At 33.2% G+C, this 20,838-nt stretch overlaps 4 protein-coding genes and 1 long non-coding RNA gene across 6 annotated transcripts in view; all 5 read left to right on the plus strand.

The window, feature by feature from the left end:
• LOC109191793 overlaps positions 1-5,411 on the plus strand; it is a 19,834-nt gene extending 14,423 nt beyond the window's left edge. The window contains exon 3 of the long non-coding RNA XR_002055978.1: positions 5,216-5,411. This is a non-coding gene — a long non-coding RNA (uncharacterized LOC109191793). The remainder of the gene's footprint in view (positions 1-5,215) is intronic.
• Positions 3,000-20,270, plus strand: LOC109191787 (putative glycerol-3-phosphate transporter 5). Of its 2 annotated transcripts, XM_019342455.1 has the most exons (4): positions 3,000-4,389; positions 4,619-5,172; positions 18,485-18,489; positions 20,260-20,270. In XM_019342455.1, the coding sequence occupies exons 1-2, from the start codon at positions 3,399-3,401 to the stop codon at positions 5,161-5,163; spliced, it is 1,536 nt and encodes a 511-aa protein (XP_019198000.1). In that variant the 5' UTR covers positions 3,000-3,398; the 3' UTR covers positions 5,164-5,172; positions 18,485-18,489; positions 20,260-20,270. The 2 variants fall into 2 exon arrangements, with proteins under 2 accessions (XP_019198000.1, XP_019197999.1); XM_019342454.1 differs by lacking the exons at positions 18,485-18,489; positions 20,260-20,270 and having other exon boundaries at positions 3,058-4,389; positions 4,619-5,315.
• LOC109191792 (SKP1-like protein 1A) lies at positions 8,411-8,851 on the plus strand. The gene has a single exon (XM_019342461.1). It carries the CDS (start codon positions 8,411-8,413, stop codon positions 8,840-8,842), a length of 432 nt encoding a protein of 143 aa, XP_019198006.1. The 3' UTR covers positions 8,843-8,851.
• Positions 15,776-16,439, plus strand: LOC109191791 (SKP1-like protein 1A). Its single transcript, XM_019342460.1, has one exon. The coding sequence runs from the start codon at positions 15,854-15,856 to the stop codon at positions 16,316-16,318; it is 465 nt and encodes a 154-aa protein (XP_019198005.1). The 5' UTR covers positions 15,776-15,853; the 3' UTR covers positions 16,319-16,439.
• Positions 19,382-20,129, plus strand: LOC109191790 (SKP1-like protein 1A). Its single transcript, XM_019342459.1, has one exon. It carries the CDS (start codon positions 19,541-19,543, stop codon positions 20,006-20,008), a length of 468 nt encoding a protein of 155 aa, XP_019198004.1. The 5' UTR covers positions 19,382-19,540; the 3' UTR covers positions 20,009-20,129.
• Positions 20,271-20,838: the final 568 nt, after the last annotated feature.

Here is a 20,838-nt window from a genome sequence, read left to right on the forward strand (position 1 = left end):
ACTATTTTGTTTACTGCCAATGGCCCAATGCCCAAATTCAAAATTCAAAATAAATGATACTAGGATTACTAGCACACTGCCAGTCACAACTCACAAATAGATTAGTCTTACAAAAACAGTCCAATTGTCCAAGTACAAGTCACAAACAATCCAACAATTAACAAATATTAATCCAAAGTTCCAACTTCCAAACCAAAGTCACAAACAGATATTAATACAAAGATATTAAACACATAATTCATAGATTCCGTGAAAGAACATTCTGAAAAAGTGCCAAGCTTCAAATCATAAATTCCTTCAAACCTATCAAATGAAATATAATAAAACTATTAGTATTGTTAGTGTTAATACAATAAAACAATTAGTATTACTAATAGCAACTATCAAGTGAGCATTTTACCTTAAGATAGTAGAACTCTTCTAACTTGGCAACTTCTATTGATACTCCAAACTAATCTTTGAAAATTCTAAAATCACATCAAATAATTTAAAAATAATTAGATAAAGATAAATAAGAAATTATAAGTTTATAACTTGAATATTTGAACACAAAAAATAATTAGTAAAGAAAGGATATACCCAAATCAAGTCATGACGGTTGTTTAAGCCTAAGAAATGCAAAACACCTTAACTTAGTCCCTAGTTTTATATCAGTAACTAGTCACTATCTAAGAGATATAATCTCCATATCCCTATCCTTAAAAATCTTTCCATTTTCCTTGGGGTTTTACACTATATCTATTGGGATACCTTCTTTGTTTGAAGCTTTGCTATTTTATTACTTGACTTTTACTATCTTAAGCAATAGACTTTTGACTCTTTGAGTAGTAAACTTGGGACTTACTGCCTCGATGTATCCCAAACTAACTAGGTCTCATGATACTTCTTGATTTCTAACAAACTTAATTGCTTGAATTCTTTTATTAATTAAAGGTGAGTTGCCAATCTTGCTTATGGTTGGGAGCACATATGGAGCTATAGCCAACACTAGTTATGCAAAGATCGGTATTATTCGATCAGTTTCTTTTATGGACCGTTAGGAAAGATAATTTTTAATCTCTCTTTTATTTAGCATTTTGCTTTTGTTTGTTTGTTTTTTTGTTTTTTCTTTTTTGTTTTTAATTTGTTTTTGTTTTTTGTTTGTTTGTTTGTTTTTTTTTTTTTTTTGTTTTTTTTTTTTTTGGGTAGTTGGGGTTATGTAAGGTGTTGTGGGATGGTAGTTTAACGAGGTAACATGCACCAATGGTTCATATGAATCACTCAACCAATAAGGTTTGATGTTGTATTGTTTTGTACTTTATTTGTTAGTTTTTTAACATTAAAATAGCTAGCAATTAAGTATACAATATGAGTATGAGTTCCGGGTTGGACTTCCATTTGGAAAATTATGAGTTCAAGCCTCAGTGGAGGCGTTATTGGTTCTTTGTGTTTCAGTAGGTTGAGAAAGTATATGAACAGATACTACAATGTAATAGAGCCAGTAGCTTTCAAAAAAAGTATACAATATATTTTGATTATTTATTATAATTGTAATACCAATTAGGAATGATAGAAGACAAATAATTTTGCAAACATAACGATTAACATAGAAGCCAATAGTTATATCGTGGATCAATGTGTATGTTGTTACATACATTCAACATATCCCTGTTTTTTCTTCTTAATTTTTATAATTTAAATTTATTTTTTTTTCTTTTGTACAAATAAAATTAATGTATAAAAATATATAATTAAAAGGCTCTAATTACGATATTTTAAATGACATTTATATTGAACATGATATGTCTATAGTGTAATGTTTATGTATATTAAGCTTTATTTTCATGAACATATAGCAGAACATGACATTTATATTGAACATGATATGTCTATAGTGTAATGTTTATGTATATTAAGCTTTATTTTCATGAACATATAGCATAACATTATGAACTCACTCTAAAGTGAATGAAAATATATATGATGTACATTTAGTTTATTGTTTATATACATTAAGGTTTAGGTTTATAAAGTATACACATATAAAACAAATATTATAAATATAGTGCATGACAATTTCATTTGATAATATACGTTATTGCATAAGCTCTATTTTTTTCAGTTTCATGTTCCACACATACTAGTTTAATTATAGTAACATTGAAGTGTAATTTTAATTACACTTTATGTTAATTTGACAATAATATTATATATATATATATATATATATATATATATATATATTATTGTACGAATTCTGATTTTTAGTTTCATTTTCTACACACATTAGTTTCACTATAGCAACACTAAAATATTATTTTAATTCTCCTACAGTTTCATTTGACATTATATGTTATTACATGAGTTCTGTTTTTAGTTTCATTTTTCACACACACACTAATTTCATTTTAGCAACACTAAGATATAATTTTAACTCTACTATAGTTTCATTTGACAATCGTATTAGACCATAGTCCATAATTCCACATAGCATTGTGTGAACCTTAGTTTACTGTATAATAATTGAAACATGATGGACTATTTGACATTTAATATATAAAATAATATCATTTTGAATTTAAAGTCCGCAAAGCAAAATAACCTTTGGTCCATTATATAATTTGCACATAGAAATCATACTAAACTAAATTAGATTCTAAACCATAACCCCAAAATCAAAAGAAAAAAAAAAAAACATTTACCACTCACTAGGTTAGAGGTTAGAGGTTAGAGTTAAGTTTTTTAGGTCAAAAAATTATAGTTGGGTGTGTGTCTTAACGCGGGACAAATTTGACTTACCTTTTCATGAATCTAAAGACAAATTCATGAAGTTGATAATATAATCGAATTAAGTCTGATCATAAAAAAAATAAAATATTTACCCTCCATTTTTTTAAATTTAGAAGTGAGTATGTAGTACCCTCCATTTTTATTTTAGATGGTGAGTTGGAAATTGATGAGCCAATAGGAATCAATATCCTAAACCGGTACTCCTCACCAAAAAAAAAAAAAAAAAAATCCTAAACCGGTACTGATAGTACCAAAACCTCAACCGCTGAAACTGATTTTGACTTTGAAAATGCCATCGGACATGGTTTCTTAGCTTTTACGACGTATCGCCATTTCTCCGATTCAGATTTCAGGCGGAATATTTTTCACAATCGGAGAAGAAACCCCGCGGTACACAATTCAGACGCATATAATTCTTCAATCTCATTCTTGAATCTTGATTTTGATCCATTCTTTAACACGGCCCTTTCCCCTTTCTTCCCTATAACCGCCCCTATGGTCTGTCTCTGCATAGTTTGCGTGTAATTGATGTTATGAACACATCTTGCATAGATAAATACTGGGTTTGCACGAGTGTATATGTATGGACACAGGTTTTGTATTGTTGATTGATTGTGGTGTATCCAAAAATGATGGAACTCAAGACCTTAAATCCGGTTCCACCGCCCCTCAAACCGCCGGCGCCGCCATCGCTACCGCCGGGTCTTCGCCTCTTCCCAACTCTCAATTCTCCACACAAGACTTCCCATCAGATCTTGGTCTTCGCCCTCACCTTTACAGCCTACGCCGCCTTCCATGCTTCCCGTAAACCCCCTAGCATAGTTAAATCTGTTCTTGGCCCAGATCCCAAAACCCTTAACACCACTAGCAACAGTTCTCTAGAATGGACAGGTGGGTGGGCGCCGTTTGATGGCCCTGATGGACCCCACAGGCTTGGCGAGCTCGATCTCTTCTTTCTGTTGTCTTACTCCGTGGGGATGTATTTCGCGGGTCATATAGGTGATAGCATTGATCTGAGGCTTTTCTTGACTGCGGGAATGGTGGGCAGTGGGGTTTTCGTTATAGTTTTTGGGTTGGGTTATTTTCTTGATGTGCATTGGCTGCCATTTTTCGTGGTGGTTCAGTGTTTCTGTGGATTGTTTCAGTCAATAGGGTGGCCTTGTGTGGTGGCAGTGGTGGGGAATTGGTTTGGGAAGGCAAAGAGAGGATTCATAATGGGGGTTTGGAATTCCCATACTTCAGTAGGGAATATTATAGGTTCTTTAGTTGCCTCATCAGTTTTGGGATATGGTTGGGGATGGTCTTTTGTGTTGCCTGGGCTTTTCATCGTGGCTGTGGCAATTTCGGTTTATTTGTTTCTTGTTGTAAGGCCAGAAGTTATTGGTTTTGATATGCCAGCAGATGAGGTTGAGATAGTCCCCGAGGGAGAGGCATTGGTAGGTGAAGATGAAGGAGAGGAGGGGAGATTAGTGGCATCTAAAAATGAAGGCTCTGTAGCAATTGGGTTCTTGGAGGCATGGAAGCTACCCGGGGTTGCACAATATGCATTCTGCCTGTTCTTCTCAAAACTCGTGGCTTACACATTTCTGTATTGGTTGCCCTTCTACATAAGGCACACAGGTATTACAGGCTCAGAATTCGGTAGCTATGGATTGTTTGCCTTTCTGGTTTATTGGTTTTGTTGTTTCCCAATTCTATATGGTGTTACTCAATTTCGTTGCAAATTTACCATGGAAGATTTGGTAAACTAGTCGGTCTAGATTTCATATACGGGTGCTTTGATTCTTGGATGGGGGTTGTGTTATAAGTAACTATGTTTATTTAATTTAATATATCCCTGTAATTGCAGCTGTTGCTGGAGTGCATCTGTCTCACGAAAAAGCAGGAATCTTTTCATCAATCTTTGATATTGGGGGAGTAATTGGAGGAATTTTGGCAGGGGTGATCTCTGATAAAATTGAAGCCCGGGCTGTAACTTCAGTTGCCTTCTTGTTGTTGTCAATTCCGGCCCTTATTTTATATCGCCTTTATGGAAGTATATCCATGTTCGCCAACATAGCGTTGATGCTTATTTCTGGCTCACTGGTTAATGGACCGTATGCTCTCATTACAACAGCAGTTGCAGCTGATCTTGGCACTCAGAGTGTAGCAGGTGGAAGTTCACGGGCATTAGCTACTGTAACTGCAATTATAGACGGGACTGGTTCTGTAGGAGCCGCCATTGGGCCACTCCTCGCGGGATATATTTCAACTCGAGGATGGAATAGCGTATTTTTTATGCTTATTCTGTCAATATCCTTTGCGGGCTTGTTATTGATTCCTGTTGTCAAAAGAGAGATTAATGCAAAGGTGAATGAGGGGAAATGGCTTTGGTTTAGATGGGGTTCTCAATAGGCATGCCTTTGAGCTATTCTGTTCTTCAAGATATTGTGCATACTTAGTGGAGGCTATGGAGCTTCTTTTTTGTCTTGATATCTCTTAAAGCTCAGTTCTTGGATGTATTTTTGTATGTATCATTGAAAAGGGATTTGATCAAGGAATATTTGCCCAAAAGAGTTGTATTCTTTTAGAAGTTAGATGGAATTTACTTGTATCCAGAACTTAGCCATGTATCCTTGGAAGAAAAACTTTGCTTTTCATTTCATGTTTAACAATATCTCTACCAAGGGTGAATAGAGGAAAGTAGCAAGGTGTGAACTTTTTTTTTTTTTTTTTTTAGCAAGGTGTGAACGTTGTTTTTCATTTTAACAATATCTCTACCGAGGGTAGATAGAGGAAAGTAGCAAGGAGTATGAAATTTTGAGATAAGTATTGACTTTGTGATCTACAATTCATAGGTACAAAATCAAAATCGATGTCATATTTTGAGACATTAAATCGGAATTATAAGAAAGTAAAGAGAAAATTGAATTGTTGTATCGTTTTTATTTTGGGATGCAATCCATATATGTAAATAAAGTTAATGCCATATGGGATTTTCCAAGTATAGTGGTTTTGGCACATTTAGTTTAAACTTTCAAATTGATCGCTCATGGTCCTTCGATTTTCAAATTAAATTGTTATCATTCGTAGTTCAAGTTAACCACATATGATCCTTCAACTTTTAAAATTTAACCAGCTATGGTCCTCTTGGAAGGACCACGACATGTTAAAATTTGATAGTTGAAGGATACAGATGGTCAACTTGGACCACGAATGGTAACAATTTGAAAGGTGAAAGACCACAGGTGATCAATTTGAAAGTTTAAAACTAAACGTGACAAAATCACAATACTTGGAGGACCCCATATGGTATTTGTTGAAAACCACCCAAGATAGTATTAATTCTATGTAAATATAATAGAATAGAACGAGAAATACAATAATAGAAAAAATAATTAAAATTACAACCATTAAAAATATTTACCAAAACTTAAGTAGATATTAACACTATAAAGGCACAGGTATCCAAAATATTATAAGTGAAATCATTAAAACTTAATATTCAAATCTTCTCAAAAAAAAAAAAAAAACTTAATATACAAAAAAATTAAATGAAAAAAAAGAGCATATAAAGTAAGGATATAATTATTACTCTCTTTAGATACAATTATTATATTTTCGATCGGGATTCACAATGCCTATAGTGAATTCATGTTCACACTTACGGTGAAATTCTTGTTTATGATATAACTAGTTTTTTACGCGCATTGCGCGATTGGGATAATGCCCAATGTTTTTTTTAAATAAGTACTTTAAAGTATATTAAGACAAGATTATATTGAAATTGTTCATGCATAGATAATTGAAGGTTGAATTTGAGTATTTAAATAGGTAATTCTTCTCGCAAAGGTTGAGTCCCCAACCCCAAGGGCCCCCCACACTCTGACCCGACAGAGCATTGTGGGAAGTTGTAAATCACGGTGACTCAATGGTTCAGCAGACATGACCAAATGCCGGTGCGAACAAGGAATCTACCCACTTTGGACATAATTCCCGCACTGCCGCCGCCGAGGTTCAAACCTTGGTCTCTTCTCCCAAATACTGCCCACTAAACCATTGAGCTAAGCCCGTGAGGGTTAAATAGGTAATTCTAAGTTTACAAATGCAAGATAATATAGTCAAGATTGATTATAATTGTCAATAAAATAATTGTATAGGTATGGTTGAAACCAAATACGGGACATAAGGGAGAACAAATAAAAATTAGGGCATAAAATATTAAATATATACTAATATTGTTTGAGGAGATTTCGGCATTAGGATTTGTGGTTAAGTTCTATTAAGACTTTAATATTAGAATTAGATTAATGATGTAATTATAATTCTATATTAGACGTTAATATTAGAATTAGACTAATGGTGAATTAACGGTATTTAACGGAAAAGTTAAATGGATAATCATATAATTAAGGATAAATTAGAAAAACATTAAAAAAAATTAAAACTTGAACAATTTGAACCATTCATTTGATTTAATAATTTGACGGTCATTTTTTCTACCCAATGTTAATAATTAAATAAATTCGTTGGTTAAATCCGCTAATATAATCCGCTAACTACTGATTGTCAAACAAGGACATTGCAAGGTAGTTCTCACTTCAATTTGTTGTGTGATTTGAATACTCTCGCTGTCACAAAATCTCTCAAGTAGTTAATATGGTTGGCTTTAATTAATTATATATTTTTTAATTTTTTCATGGTATTAATATAATACTTGGTAAATAAATATATAGCATTATTTTGTATTATAAATTTGATATTTAATTAGAAAAATAGTGCACAAAAAAGATAATAGACAATGTAGTGAATATAATCAATTGATGAATTTGAATGTAAAAATTTTTACATTTGAGAAAAATAAAGATAATATAACTAATGAAAATATTTCTCTTAATTAATTTATTGATAATGAATAATTTTTTTTTCACTGAATTAAGACATTGTAAGGACAATGTAGCGAATATAATCAATTAATAAATTTGAATATAAAGAATTTTTATATTGTAGAAAAAAAAAACAATATAACTAATACAATTATTTCTCTTATTTAATTTATTGATAATGAATAATTTTTTTTTAAATAAAGGCATTGTGGACACATAATTCTAAATTAAAGAAATGCATATCTATAATTTTTTGTTGTAGCTACTAAATTATTATTTATATAATTTAATAAGAGTAAAATAGAGTACTAATTATGCCAACTTTGATTGGGATGAGGTTCGAACCTAAGACCTTTTTTTTTTTTTTATTGAAATCAATGAGTAAGTTAACGGTGAACTAACGGCAATTCTTAAAATTTTAACGGAATTAGTAACGGTGTGTGGGTATTTTAGGAAATTTTAGTGTAAAATTTAAATCTTATCAATCTTTTAATCAATCTGAGCCATTCATTTGATTAAAATCTGTGACCGCCATTTTTTCTACCCATTATAGGCGTAACTCTCTTGGGCTCTTATTAGTATAGTAGATTTGCGGGTTAGGTATAATATTGAATTAAAAATATTCTTGGTGAGCCGGCCCAATAGCCCCTTAATTTCGCTAGTGAAGAATAAGGTTGCACCTCGTCTATGAAAAGGGATTCCCAAGGTCTAAGTTTAAAGATTCACAAGGTATTATATGTACCTATTCGCTTTTATTGTTTTATCGCTATCTCGCAATGTCTTCCTCAAAGATGATCTTGTTGAGTAGTTCTGACGAAAATATCTTCTCTGTCGAAGAGGCGGTGGCGCTTAAGTTCAACTACTTGGTTATAGATTACTATGACGGCGACACTGTGATCCCCCTCCCTAGTGTGAGTAGCAAGATATTGACTATGGTTATAGAATACTGCAGGCGCCATGTTGAGAATAAGCCCAACATGTTAGATGACCTTAAGGCCTTCGATGCTAATTTCGTTAAAGTTGACAAGAGAACGTTGTTTGATCTCATCTTGGCTGCTAAATACCTCAAGATATGGAGCTTGCTTGATCTTACCTGCCAAACTCTTGCTGAAACCATTGATGGAATGACATTGGAGATGGTCTACAAAGCTTTCAACATAAAATGTTACCTCCCTGATGAGGAGGAGGAACCTTGGGCATTCATGTAAAATTCAAAGGTTGTTAGATGCATATTAGGACAATCTAGCTATATCATAGCATGTAGTAAATGCATTTATTTGGTATTCTATTTAGGATTAATATTTGAAGTACCGTCGGTGTATAGATGCTATATATCGACGATGAAGGAGAATGTGTCACATCATTAAAAAAGAGTAATATTGATCGGGTCCTTTCTTGCAAAATATTTATTATTTTCTAAATTATTATGTATTTTATTAAGAAATTCTTTATTTCTAATTAACAAAATCTATCTAATTTCCTAAACATATTTATAACTTATTACCTATATAATTTTCTAAACATATTTATTACTTATATAATAATTTAAACCGTTCTCATATAACAAAAGTTATCTACCATAAACAATATTTATAGTACAATGTATGAATTGAATAGCATTCTCAACCATAAACAATATTCACACGGTACATTGGTACTTTATCTCTATTTTATTCAATATATATTACTTTCTAAATTATTATATTTGTAAAATATATTATTTTCAAAATTATTGTATTATTATTAAAAATTCTTTATTTTTAATTAACAAAAGCTATCTAACTTCCTATTAACCAATATGCAATAACAGGCCAGTAAAGCATAGTAGGTTGTTTTTGTTAAATTTTCAGCCATTGAAGTACTTTTGCGTTTGCTTTTTAACTTTTTGACTGCAAAAAAATGTCTTGGTTTTTTTTTTTTGGGAAGTCTTCATTGGGATGGGTACCTAGGACACCTTATACCTTGGTAACATTTTTCTTGCAAGTCATCATTTTGAGGTTGTTTATTGTTCGCTCAGAGAATGTTCGAACAGTAGGTTACGAGATGTCACCTTTTACTCTTCGGAGGCTGATCATTCGTAACTCTCCTCAGCAACCTATTGGATTTGACTTTCCTTAGTCAATCCATACTTCTTGGAAATTAATTTCTTGCTTTATGTTAACTTTCCATGTGGCTTTACTGTCCGGTTAAGGTTGACCCTTCCACTCTTCAGTCAATTGAACCTTTCGATCTTTGACTCTTCTTCTTCGACTCTTCATCTTCTAGACCTGAAGAGTAGAAGACATACATACATACATACATATATAGGAATCATATCAAATGAGAACTGTGCAGGATAGAACTAGGAACTGATCAGAGCCATCCATCTGGAAAGATCTAACGAATCGAAAGCAATTTTAAATAACTCAAAATGTCGCCAAAATGTCGCTTCAGCTCACGTCGCGTTACGCGCGTGACTCCGGTGTAAATGGGAATTTTACTGCCTAGATATCCGAAATAGCCTTCGTCGTCTTCACTAAAGTTGTAGATCTTTTCGATGCCGATCCATGGCCACCTGAATCACCTCGATCGGACACTCCTTGCTCTAGATATGATTTTTCTTCCGAAATGTCCTAAAGTTGTCAATATTTTGCTATTTTCACAAATGTAACCAAAACTAGTCCTTGTGCCTAACTTTAATCAAATTAAGCTATTCTAAGCACATAATAGGCCTAAAGGACTCTAATTAAGTAAAATATAACTCTTAATTAACCCATAAAAGTGACACAATTTAACACTTATCTGCCGTGTTCATGAGCTCTTAGCAAATGAGTATACAAATATTCAGTCTATGGTCTCTTTGTTTATTAAATGAGCTCTAAAAATTTTTCATTTATGTCCGTTTACCTTAATAAACGAACATAAACGAACGCTTAGCAAACAAGAACACGAGTAGTTTACTGAAAGCTCTATTCGCTAACACCGCTAAATACAAGTAGTAGTAAAGATAAGTATTGTTGTAGATAGTTATAATCGAGAATAAACATTATGTCCTAACAATTTTCATGTTAAAATAAATAAAGACTTCTTAATGTGATATTAATGAGTCAGTAAAAGTTAACTTACTTTTGTTAAAAGTGACATGAATATAACAAGTTTGCTTATGTTGGCGAAGAATAATTAAAGAGTTATGCAATGAAGTTATAGCGTACAAATTCATAAGTTTTCATTGTGTATATGATTCGACTGAAATTGTCATTATATGTGAACTATTCATATTGTAAACTCTCATTTATATTTTAAAATATTACGGAGTAATTTTTCACTTGTTGAGTTTGTCGTATATAAGGAATAAGAGAAGAGCGGATTGAGTCAGGTCCATGGTACATGGGTAGATGCATATAAATATATTGGTTGTATCTCTAAGTGTTGTATCACCATCATAATTAATAAAAGAATAGTTACACTCCCGTGGACGTACGCACATTGTCGAACCATGTAAATCTTGCATTATTTACTTTACGCTATTTTCATTGTTTCTTGTTCTTGTTAATATAAAAAAAAATTGGTATTAGAGCACAGTTGAGATGACCAGTTCAAGTGCAAAATTTGAGATATCCAAGTTTGATGGTACAAGATATTTTTTGTTACGAAAATCTATGGTTAAAGATTTGTTAGCACAACAGGGTCTTCTGAAAACCTTGAAGGTGGAAAAGCCAACTAATCTAGAAGAGGGTAATTAGGAGGATTTGAAGGAACACACAGCAAGAACCATTTGGTTATGGGCTTGCCGATGAAGTCGTATATCACGTTATGACCTTGGAAACTCCAAAAGAAATTTGGGATAAATTGGAGACTCAGCTCATGGAAAAATCTATGGCCAACAAACTGTATCTAAAGCAAAGGCTTTATGGGCTTAAGATGTAGGAGGGTTCAGATTTGGTGCATCATATTAATGTCTCCAGCTAGATAATCTCATATTTGGCCAGACTTAATGTTAATTTTGAAGATGAAGACAAGGCAATGATCTTGCTATGTTCACTATCTCTTTCCTTTGAACGTTTGTTGACTACTCTTACATACGAGAAAGCCACGACTAAATTTAATGAGATCTCTGTAGCCCTTCTAGCTCATAATCACCGCATGCAGAATGTAGGGGAAGGTTCTGTTAGTGACAATATATATGTTAAGGGGAGTTAAGGGGAAGGTTATGTTAGTGACAATATATATATATATATATATATATGTTAAGGGGAGTTAATAAGTGCTACAAGTGCAAGGGGTTTGGGCACATGAAAAGAGTGTCCAAAGTTGAAGAAGTAGCAGGAGGCTGCAAACATGGTATATGCTGATGACTCAGATTATAGTGAAGGTAATATTTTAGCAGTTTCATCAAGTCAGTTATTAGATGCTTGAATTCTAGACTCAGGATGCTCCTATCATATTACACCTAACAAGGAGTGGTTCACAACCTATAGGTCAAGTAGTACAGTAGTACTAGTACTTGTAGTCCCTGTGGGATACGATACTCGTTACTCAACCCTCTATACTCAAACACGATAGGTGCACTTGCCTAATTGCATTTATATAGTTACAATTCGAGTATAAAAGGGTTCACTTAAAAAAATAATATCAGACTTTTTAGAGTAGACTAGTCGACTAAGTCCACTAAGATTTGAATTGTCGTGGTATTGCCTAACCCACGACAAGTCTAAGCTAACAAACTCATTGATTATATTTGTGTGGCCTGTGAAACATGTCCTGCCCTTTTCACATTTTTCCTTTTTTTTTTTTTTTTTTTTTTAATCCGGTGAAATTAAACCCTCTTCAAAAGTGGAAATGTCTTGAACTAGATTGCCCAACTTTCCCATAAAATGCAAAAATTTCTAGCCTACTTTGACCCACCTCCCCACTCTTCTACAACAGAGAATTACGAACATTTACTCATACTCTGCTTTTCCATTCCCTCATATTGAGGTCTGTCTCCCTTGTACACCATGTTTCCACCTCCTCAGGCTATTCTTATCCATGTAAACTTCTCTCACTTTAAAAAATAGATCTCACTTTTACATCATCAAATTTATAAATTCTCCACTATTTTTCTACATTCATACAAATTTCTCTCACTTTAAAAAATGGATCACACTTTCATATTATATTATAAATATAATAATAAAATATTAATAAAAAATATTGCTGACGGCAGCTTTTGCTGCTATTTTGACAGTAAAAGCTGCCTTAGCAAATTTGCTATCTACGTAGACAAGTAAGAAAAAAGAAAATTAATTTTTTATTTCCATATCATTTAGTAAATGGAGATGATGGCCGGGTTGAGGACAGCCTTATGATATATCCACGTCGTTTTCCTGACTTTCTGACTTCAACGTTTCTCCCCGTTGTGACGATTGGTTTCTTTAGCTAGTTGCTTGCTTGCATCCACAAGTCGTATGGTTTTATTGCCTCCTAGCTAAGGGTGGGCGTTTCGAGTTTCGGTTTTAATAAAGTTAAACCATTCGGTTTAACATTAGAGTTCGGTTCGGTTTGAAACGGATCGGTTTCAGTTCAGATTTAATTTAGTTTGGTCTAAGATCTCCAAATTTTAACATTTTTTTAATTTTTCGAACATACTACCCGTTGAGCATATAACCATTAATGTGTAATCCAACTAACAGTTTAGGTTTTTAGTTGAGATAGAGCACATGCTTCAATTTGGTATCAGTCACTACGCCACTCGATAAGTGATTACGGTCAACGTGTTGCTTGGAACCCACTGCACATGTGAGAGGTCGTGTTTAATGTGCAATCCAACTATCAGCACATGCTTCAATTCTACCAAACAATACAAAGCATCAGTTAACTTTTTTGCACAACCGACTCTTCAGTTGGTTCACTTGGAATATTCTTATTGACAAGATGAATAATCATCTATCTGTATAGTGTATATTAGAAGAACAAGTGTCAAGTACTATATAGTTAATTTTTGGACACAATCTGTCATTGCTAGTGCACTCGAAATATATTCCAGTACTAGAAAATAATTCTAGTGCACTGGAAATCAAAATTAGAATGACTGTAAAGCTCATTAAATTTATAGAAACATGAAACTAAGGAAAATACTGAATATTGTAAATATAACTCAAGTTAGATATAATTGTGAGGTAAAGAACAACCGCGACAAACAACAAAAGTGCAATGTAGAGAACAAGAGAACAAGCAAAAAAGAAATCAAATAAAAAAAATTAAAGGAGATACGAGTGAAAATAAAAACTGAACGGCGGAGCAAGCATCAAGGGACTTGGATTTACTTTTATTATTATTATTATTATTATTATTATTATTATTATTATTATTATTATTATTATTATTATTATTATTAAAAAAATTATATAGTATTCGGTTCGATTCGATTCAATTTTTGCCAAATCATTCGATTTCGGTTTGGTTCGATACCAAACCGTTCGATTTTTTACTACTAGTTCGAATCGGATAAACCAAACTGAATTGCTCACCCCTATTCCTATCTAAACGAAATCCTCAAACAACTTAGGGCAAAATCTATCACCATGTCCAATGAGACGACATAGGAAACAAAAAGGTTGGTAGTCTCTTATATTTGAATTCTAACTAGACCTAGTCGCCCCTGCTTTCTTCACCTTCGTCTTCCGTTTCAACGTTTTGGTAATGTCCAATGTCACCCAGATGTACCATCAATGTTTACTCATGAAATAGGATTGGGGTTCAGCCTTTTGAAAGAATATTTACTCATGAAATAATCATTGCGCCTTGAGCAGTTGCGTTGAGATAAAATTCAGTCACACCCTCCTCATATAAACCTCCAGAGGGGAAGGAGCAGAATATGAGCAATCCACACCCCCTTAATTTCTCCAAAATTTTCTCTGCTAATTAACTTATTATTTTATAAGGAATAACTTTGTAATAGATTTATGTTCATACTTTTTAAAATAACCAAATATTAAAAAAATTACAATTTGTTAATTTTTAGCCAAAAAAATATTATTTTTTAACTTTCAGTCAAATATTATAAACGTCAAGTCCTCACTTATATAGAAATATCTACAACGATAATTAACACTAGTGAGATATGTTGATTGAAGAAAGAATGCATTGAATGGTGATTGGTTGGAGAGGAAGAAGAAATTGGATACGCTGAATGATTTTCTCAAATTGTCCTCTAATTTTACGACTAGTTAACAGCAAGATTAGTGGATGATCATTTTAACTTAAAATTTAGAGTTAATTCTATCAAAGGTTCTTTGTTTTTGGTGTAATTTCAAATTTAGTCTCAGACTATTGTTTTCGTCATTTAACATCTTAGGGTGTTGTTATTTTTGGACACTTTAGTCTTTTTCATAATTTTTTTAGCAAGGGCATTTTTGTCTTTTTATATTTTCTTTTGTTATTTTTTTGATTTCAACCAGTTTAATTGAATTAAAAATAACTTCAGTCAAGTCTCATTAATTAACCGAGTAGTTATGCTATAGAACCGTGTTCACCATGCGCATGGTGAACACGGGATAGATCCATAATTTCTAAACTGTAGATTCATAATTTCTATATTGTAGATTCATCACATCTATACTGTAGATTCATAATTTCTATACTGTAGATTCATAATTTGTGAACACGGGATAGATCCATAATTTTTAAGCTGTAGATTCATAATTTCTATACTGTAGATTCATAACATCTATACTGTAGATTCATAATTTCTATACTATAGATTCATAATATCTGTATTGCGAAGACGAAATAATGCAATTGCGAAGAGAGAAACGTCGTTAACAACAAATGAAAAATAAAATTATGAATCTACAACATAGAAATTATGAATGTACAACTGTGTTCACCATGCGCATGGTGAACACGTTTCCACAACATAATTTGAGTAATTAATCAAATCAGACACATAAAATGGGGCGAATGGAGTACATCAGGAGTAAAAATAAAGACAACATGTACTAGAAATCTTTTTTTAACCACCAATGAAATTTGGGCACATTGTCCTCCCCTCTTCAAAAGTTGTTAGATTTGGCGTGTCCTCATGGACTTGACTCAGTCGTCTTTAGAAACCCAATAGATTTCACACATCGACAAAGAAGAGAATAATAGATTTCTTGGTTCCCTTCAAAAAAAATATATATATATATAGATTTCTTCGCTGTTTTTGCTTTGTTATATTCCCTTTGGTTTTTCCCCAAATTTCACCCTACGAAGTTCCGATGTCTTCCTCAAAGACGATCATTTTGAAGAGTTCAGACGGAGAGATCTTCGAGGTGGAGGAGGCGGTGGCGCTCAAGTCACAAATGCTCAAGTACATGATTGTGGACAACGATGACACCACCATCACCATCCCCGTCCCTAATGTAACTAGCAAGATCTTAGGCATGGTTATAGACTACTGCAAATGCCACGTTGAGGCCGCGAAGGGGACCATTGATTCCGACGATCTCAAGGCCTTCGATGCTAATTTCATCAAAGTTGACCACAAAACGTTGTTTGATCTTGTTCTAGCTGCTAATTTCCTCAACATCAATAGTTTGCTTGATCTTACCTGTCAAACTGTTGCTGATATGATCAAGGGGAAGACACCAGAGGAGATCAGCAAAATTTTCAATATCCAAACTGCCTTCACACCAGAGGAAGAAGAAGAGATCCGTAGGGAGAATGCTTGGGCATATGAGTGAAATTTCAGTTCTGTTAATTGCCTGTTTGCTTGCTTTAATGGTGGTTTGCTATGCATGTATCCTACTAATTAAATCCTCTTTGTTATTATAATAATGTATGTGATACCCTTTTTTTACACAAGTGTTAAAGCAGCTCTCTGTCCCATTAGCTTGTGGATTTTGAATTTTATCCATGATCTAACCAAATATGTTAGGGAAATATGCAATTTTAGTCTTCAATTGTAACACGTTAAAAGTCAGCATTGTCCTCACACTTGACTTTGAGTAGGAGTCTAAACGAGTTGAGCCGAGTTCGAGCTTGGGTTGGCTCGAGCTCAAGCTCGTTAAGGAAGGCTTGGCTCGAGCTTGACAATTGATGCTCGAGCTCGACAATTTTTGAACAGCTCGAGCTCGGCGCGAGCAGCTCGATTGTTCGAGCTCGAGCTCGATCTTAAGCTAGAGTTCGAGCTCGATTTTGAGCTCGAGTTCAAGCTCGACGGGGATTCGCGTAGCTTCGTCCGGTCTCGACTAGTCGACTATCGGACAACACTGCAACAGCTTCATCAATTCGTCATCGGAAAAGGTGGAGACTGGAGACAAGGGTTGTCGTCGTCGGCCGGCAGTCTTCTGGTGTCTCCGTATCTCGTCTCTGTTCGTCGTCATCGACAGTCTTCCAGACTCCAGAGTTAGGGCTTGGGGGGTAATGAGGGCAGAAGTGTTGGACTGAGAGAGTACTAGAGTAGGGTAAGAATTAGAAGGGAGTAACATTTTAATTATTATTATTATTATTATTATTATTATTATTATTATTATTATTATTATTATTATTATTATTATTATTATTATTATTATTATTATTATTATTATTATTATTATTATTATTATTACTATTATTACTATTGTTACTATTGTTACTATTGTTACTATTTTACTATTGTTACTATTGTTACTATTGTTATTATTATTATTATTATTATTATTATTATTATTATTATTATTATTATTATTATTATTATTAAGGTTCGTCGAGCCACGGGCATAGAATATGTGAGCTCAACTCGAGCTCGATAAGTAAACGAGCCGCTCGAGTTCGGCTCAAGCTCGATTTTGGCCGAGCTCGAACCAGCTTTGACCGAGCCGCTCGCGAGCGGCTTGGCTCATTTACACCCCTAACTTTAATTTGAGTCACTAGTGTCAATTATCATTGTAGATATTTCTAAATAAGTGAGGACTTAACGTTTATAAGGTTATATCAATGGTGGGAGACTTACCCCCGACCCACTTAACGAACCGAACTCAGGTTCGAACCACATATATACATAGGTGCTATTGCTCTATTCCACTTCGTTTCATTACGTTACGCTCCAATACATATCATATTCTAGTAATATATGAGACATACATAAATAGTAGTAACAAGTTTAGTCTTTGAATTATATGCGTCACTGTTTTTGGTGATGTTTTCCGTCCTTTCATTACAACTCTATTAAAATTTATTATTGTTTTTTTTTTTTTTTTTTTTTTTTTTTTTAACTCTGGTTAATTAGGACGCACCTTCTATTACTCTTTCTCTCCTCAAATTGCACTAGAACTTCACAATGTAGTGCTAAAAATGCATAACAATAATGTTATGGTCATTAAGTTGTGAATTTTGAGTATGATTTTGAAGGAGGAAGAGAAATGAAACACAATAGATAAATTATAAATCTTCACAAATTTTTTGCCATATGAGAGAATAAATGAAACTCGATTATTCGATACTTCAAAGTATTATTCCTTATAAAACTATTTCATCCCATATAAAACAAAGGGGAAAAAAAAAAAAGACATGGCTAAAATAGGCTTCTGGCTGGTGAGACACTAAGCTTAAAAGAGAATAATCATAAAATTTAGCAGCTGTTATCATTCTTCTGTTTTATGCTTGTAGGGGATGCATAATGCAGCATTTTATTCTTGTACAAAACATAATATGTGACACATGTACAAGGTTCCACAAGAATATCACTTGTCATTATCATTGTAGTAGTAGAAAAACTATTGTACATTGTCCTATGACTTCAACACAGGCACCTTTTTAATATTTAACACACACACAGACACACACACACACACACACACACACACACACACACACACACACACACATATATATATATATATATATATATATATATATATATATATATAACATTCTTTTATATTAATAATGAGATGTGTAATTTATATTGTGTTTTCTATTCAAATTATTTTATCAAATTAATTAGGTTTCATATTTTGTTATTAATATTTTTATAAAGTTTTGATGTGTTTTATTTTTTGTTCATATCCAACAATATTTACAACTATATTTCTTAGGTAATTTTTTTTAAAAAAATTATCTATTTTGTTTTAATGTTTCGCCTTTACTGGAAAAATTTTATGAATCCTTCCCTACTTCTTCGCCCCCTCAACCGAATTTCTGGCTCCGTCCTTGGGTTTAAAGGTGCCTCCTATAGTTAGAGCATGCTCAGGACACATCATGGTCTGACAAATTATGCTGTTGAAACGTGTTCATCATGCACATGGGTAGATCCATAATTTCTGTACTGTAGATTCATAATTTTTTTTTTTTTTTTTGAAAACGTAGATTCCGAATTTTTTTTTTTCATTTGTTGTTACAGATATTATGAACTACAGTACATAAATTATGAATCTACAGTATAGAAATTATGAATCTACAGTATAGAAATTATAAATCTACAATATAGAAATTATAAATATACAATATAGAAATTATGAATCTACATTATAGAAATTATGAATCTACAGTATAGAAATTATAAATCAACAGTACATAAATTATGAATCTACAGTATAAAAATTATGAATCTACAGTATAAATGTTATGATCTACAGTATAGAAATTATGAATCTAAAGCTTAAAAATTATGAATTTATTCCGTTAACAACAAATGAAAAACAAAATTATGAATCTAAGTTTAAAAAAAAATTATGAATATACAATTTAGAAATTATGGATCTACTCATGTGTTCACCATAAGCATGGTGAACACGTTTCTATAGCATAACTATCCCTTGAAAGTTGTTAGATTAGGGGTGTCATGGTCCTCATGGACTTGACTCAGTCTTCTATAGAAACCCAATTCACACATCACAATAGAAGAGAATAATATATTTCTTCGCTGTTTTTGCTTTGTTACATTCCCTTTGGTTTTTCCCCAAATTTCATCCTACCAAGTTCCGATGTCTTCCTCGAAGACGATCATTTTGAAGAGTTCCGACGGGGAGACCTTCCAGGTGGAGGAGGCGGTGGCGCTTGAGTCGCAGACGCTCAAGTACATGATTGTGGACAACGATGACACCACTATCACCATCCCCGTCCCTAATGTAACTAGCAAGATCTTAGGCATAGTTATAGACTATTGCAAATGCCACGTCGAGGCCGCCGCCAAGGGGACCATTGATTCCAACGATCTCAAGGCCTTCGATGCTAATTTCATCAAATTTGACCATAAAACGTTGTTTGATCTCCTCCTGGCTGCTAATTTCCTCGACATCAAGAGCTTGCTTGATCTTACCTGTCAAACTATTGCTGAAATAACCAAGGGGAAGACACCAGAGGAGATCAGACAAATTTTCAATATGCAAACTGCCTTCGCACCAGAGGAAGAAGAAGAGATCCGTAGGGAGAATGCTTGGGCATTTGAGTGAAATTTCAATTCTGTTAATTGCCTGTTTGCTTGCTTTAATGGTGGTTTGATATGCATGTATCCTACTAATTAAATCCTCTTTGTTATCATAATAATGTATGTGATACCCTTTTTTTACACTAGTGTTTAAGCAGCTCTGATCTTTGTCCCATTAGCTTGTGGATTTTGAATTTTATTCCATGATCTAACCAAATATGCTATGGAAAAATGTAATTTTAGTCTTCAATTATAACACGTTAAAAGTCCTCACACTTGACTTTGAGTCACTAGTGTCAATTATTATTGTAGATATTTCTATATAAGTGAGGACTTGACGTTTATAAGGTTATATCAATGGTGGGAGACTTACCCCCCACCCACGGACCCTACTCAAGTTCGAACCACATAGATAGGTGTTATTGCTCCATTCCACTTTGTTTCATTACGTTACGCTACAATACATGTCATATTCTAGTAACATATGAGACATACACAAATATTAGTAACAAATGTACAGGGCGTTTGGTTCTGTAATTTAGCTGTAGTTGAATTGCAATTCAGTTGATGCCTCAATTACATTGTTTGGTTGGAGGGAATTGCAATTCCACAGTTGCAATCCCCTCCTTTTGTTGAATTGCAATTCATGGGGTACCCCTGAATTGCAATTCAATGAATTTGAGAAAGGAAAAACACATTAAATGACATTACTACCCTTGGTTGTTATTACTATTATTATTACATAAGGGTATTTTAGTCTTTATACCACTTATTTCCTTTTCAATTCCAATAATTTTATTTCTTATTACCAAATAATGTAATTTGAATTCCTACTTTATTCTCACCTTATTCTTT

Source organism: Ipomoea nil, unplaced genomic scaffold (assembly GCF_001879475.1).
Source record: "Ipomoea nil cultivar Tokyo-kokei standard unplaced genomic scaffold, Asagao_1.1 scaffold1720, whole genome shotgun sequence".
In the NCBI taxonomy this organism is placed as follows: domain Eukaryota; kingdom Viridiplantae; phylum Streptophyta; class Magnoliopsida; order Solanales; family Convolvulaceae; genus Ipomoea; species Ipomoea nil.

Excerpts from the sequence above, each read along its gene's own strand:
- LOC109191791 (XM_019342460.1), top strand. The coding sequence starts at position 15,854 with ATGTCTTCCTCAAAGACGATCATTTTGAAGAGTTCAGACGGAGAGATC.
- LOC109191787 (XM_019342455.1), top strand. The coding sequence starts at position 3,399 with ATGATGGAACTCAAGACCTTAAATCCGGTTCCACCGCCCCTCAAACCG. Across the intron at positions 4,390-4,618 it reads CTTCTACATAAGGCACACAG|CTGTTGCTGGAGTGCATCTG; the intron begins GTATTACAGGCT and ends CTGTAATTGCAG.
- LOC109191792 (XM_019342461.1), top strand. The coding sequence starts at position 8,411 with ATGTCTTCCTCAAAGATGATCTTGTTGAGTAGTTCTGACGAAAATATC.
- LOC109191790 (XM_019342459.1), top strand. The coding sequence starts at position 19,541 with ATGTCTTCCTCGAAGACGATCATTTTGAAGAGTTCCGACGGGGAGACC.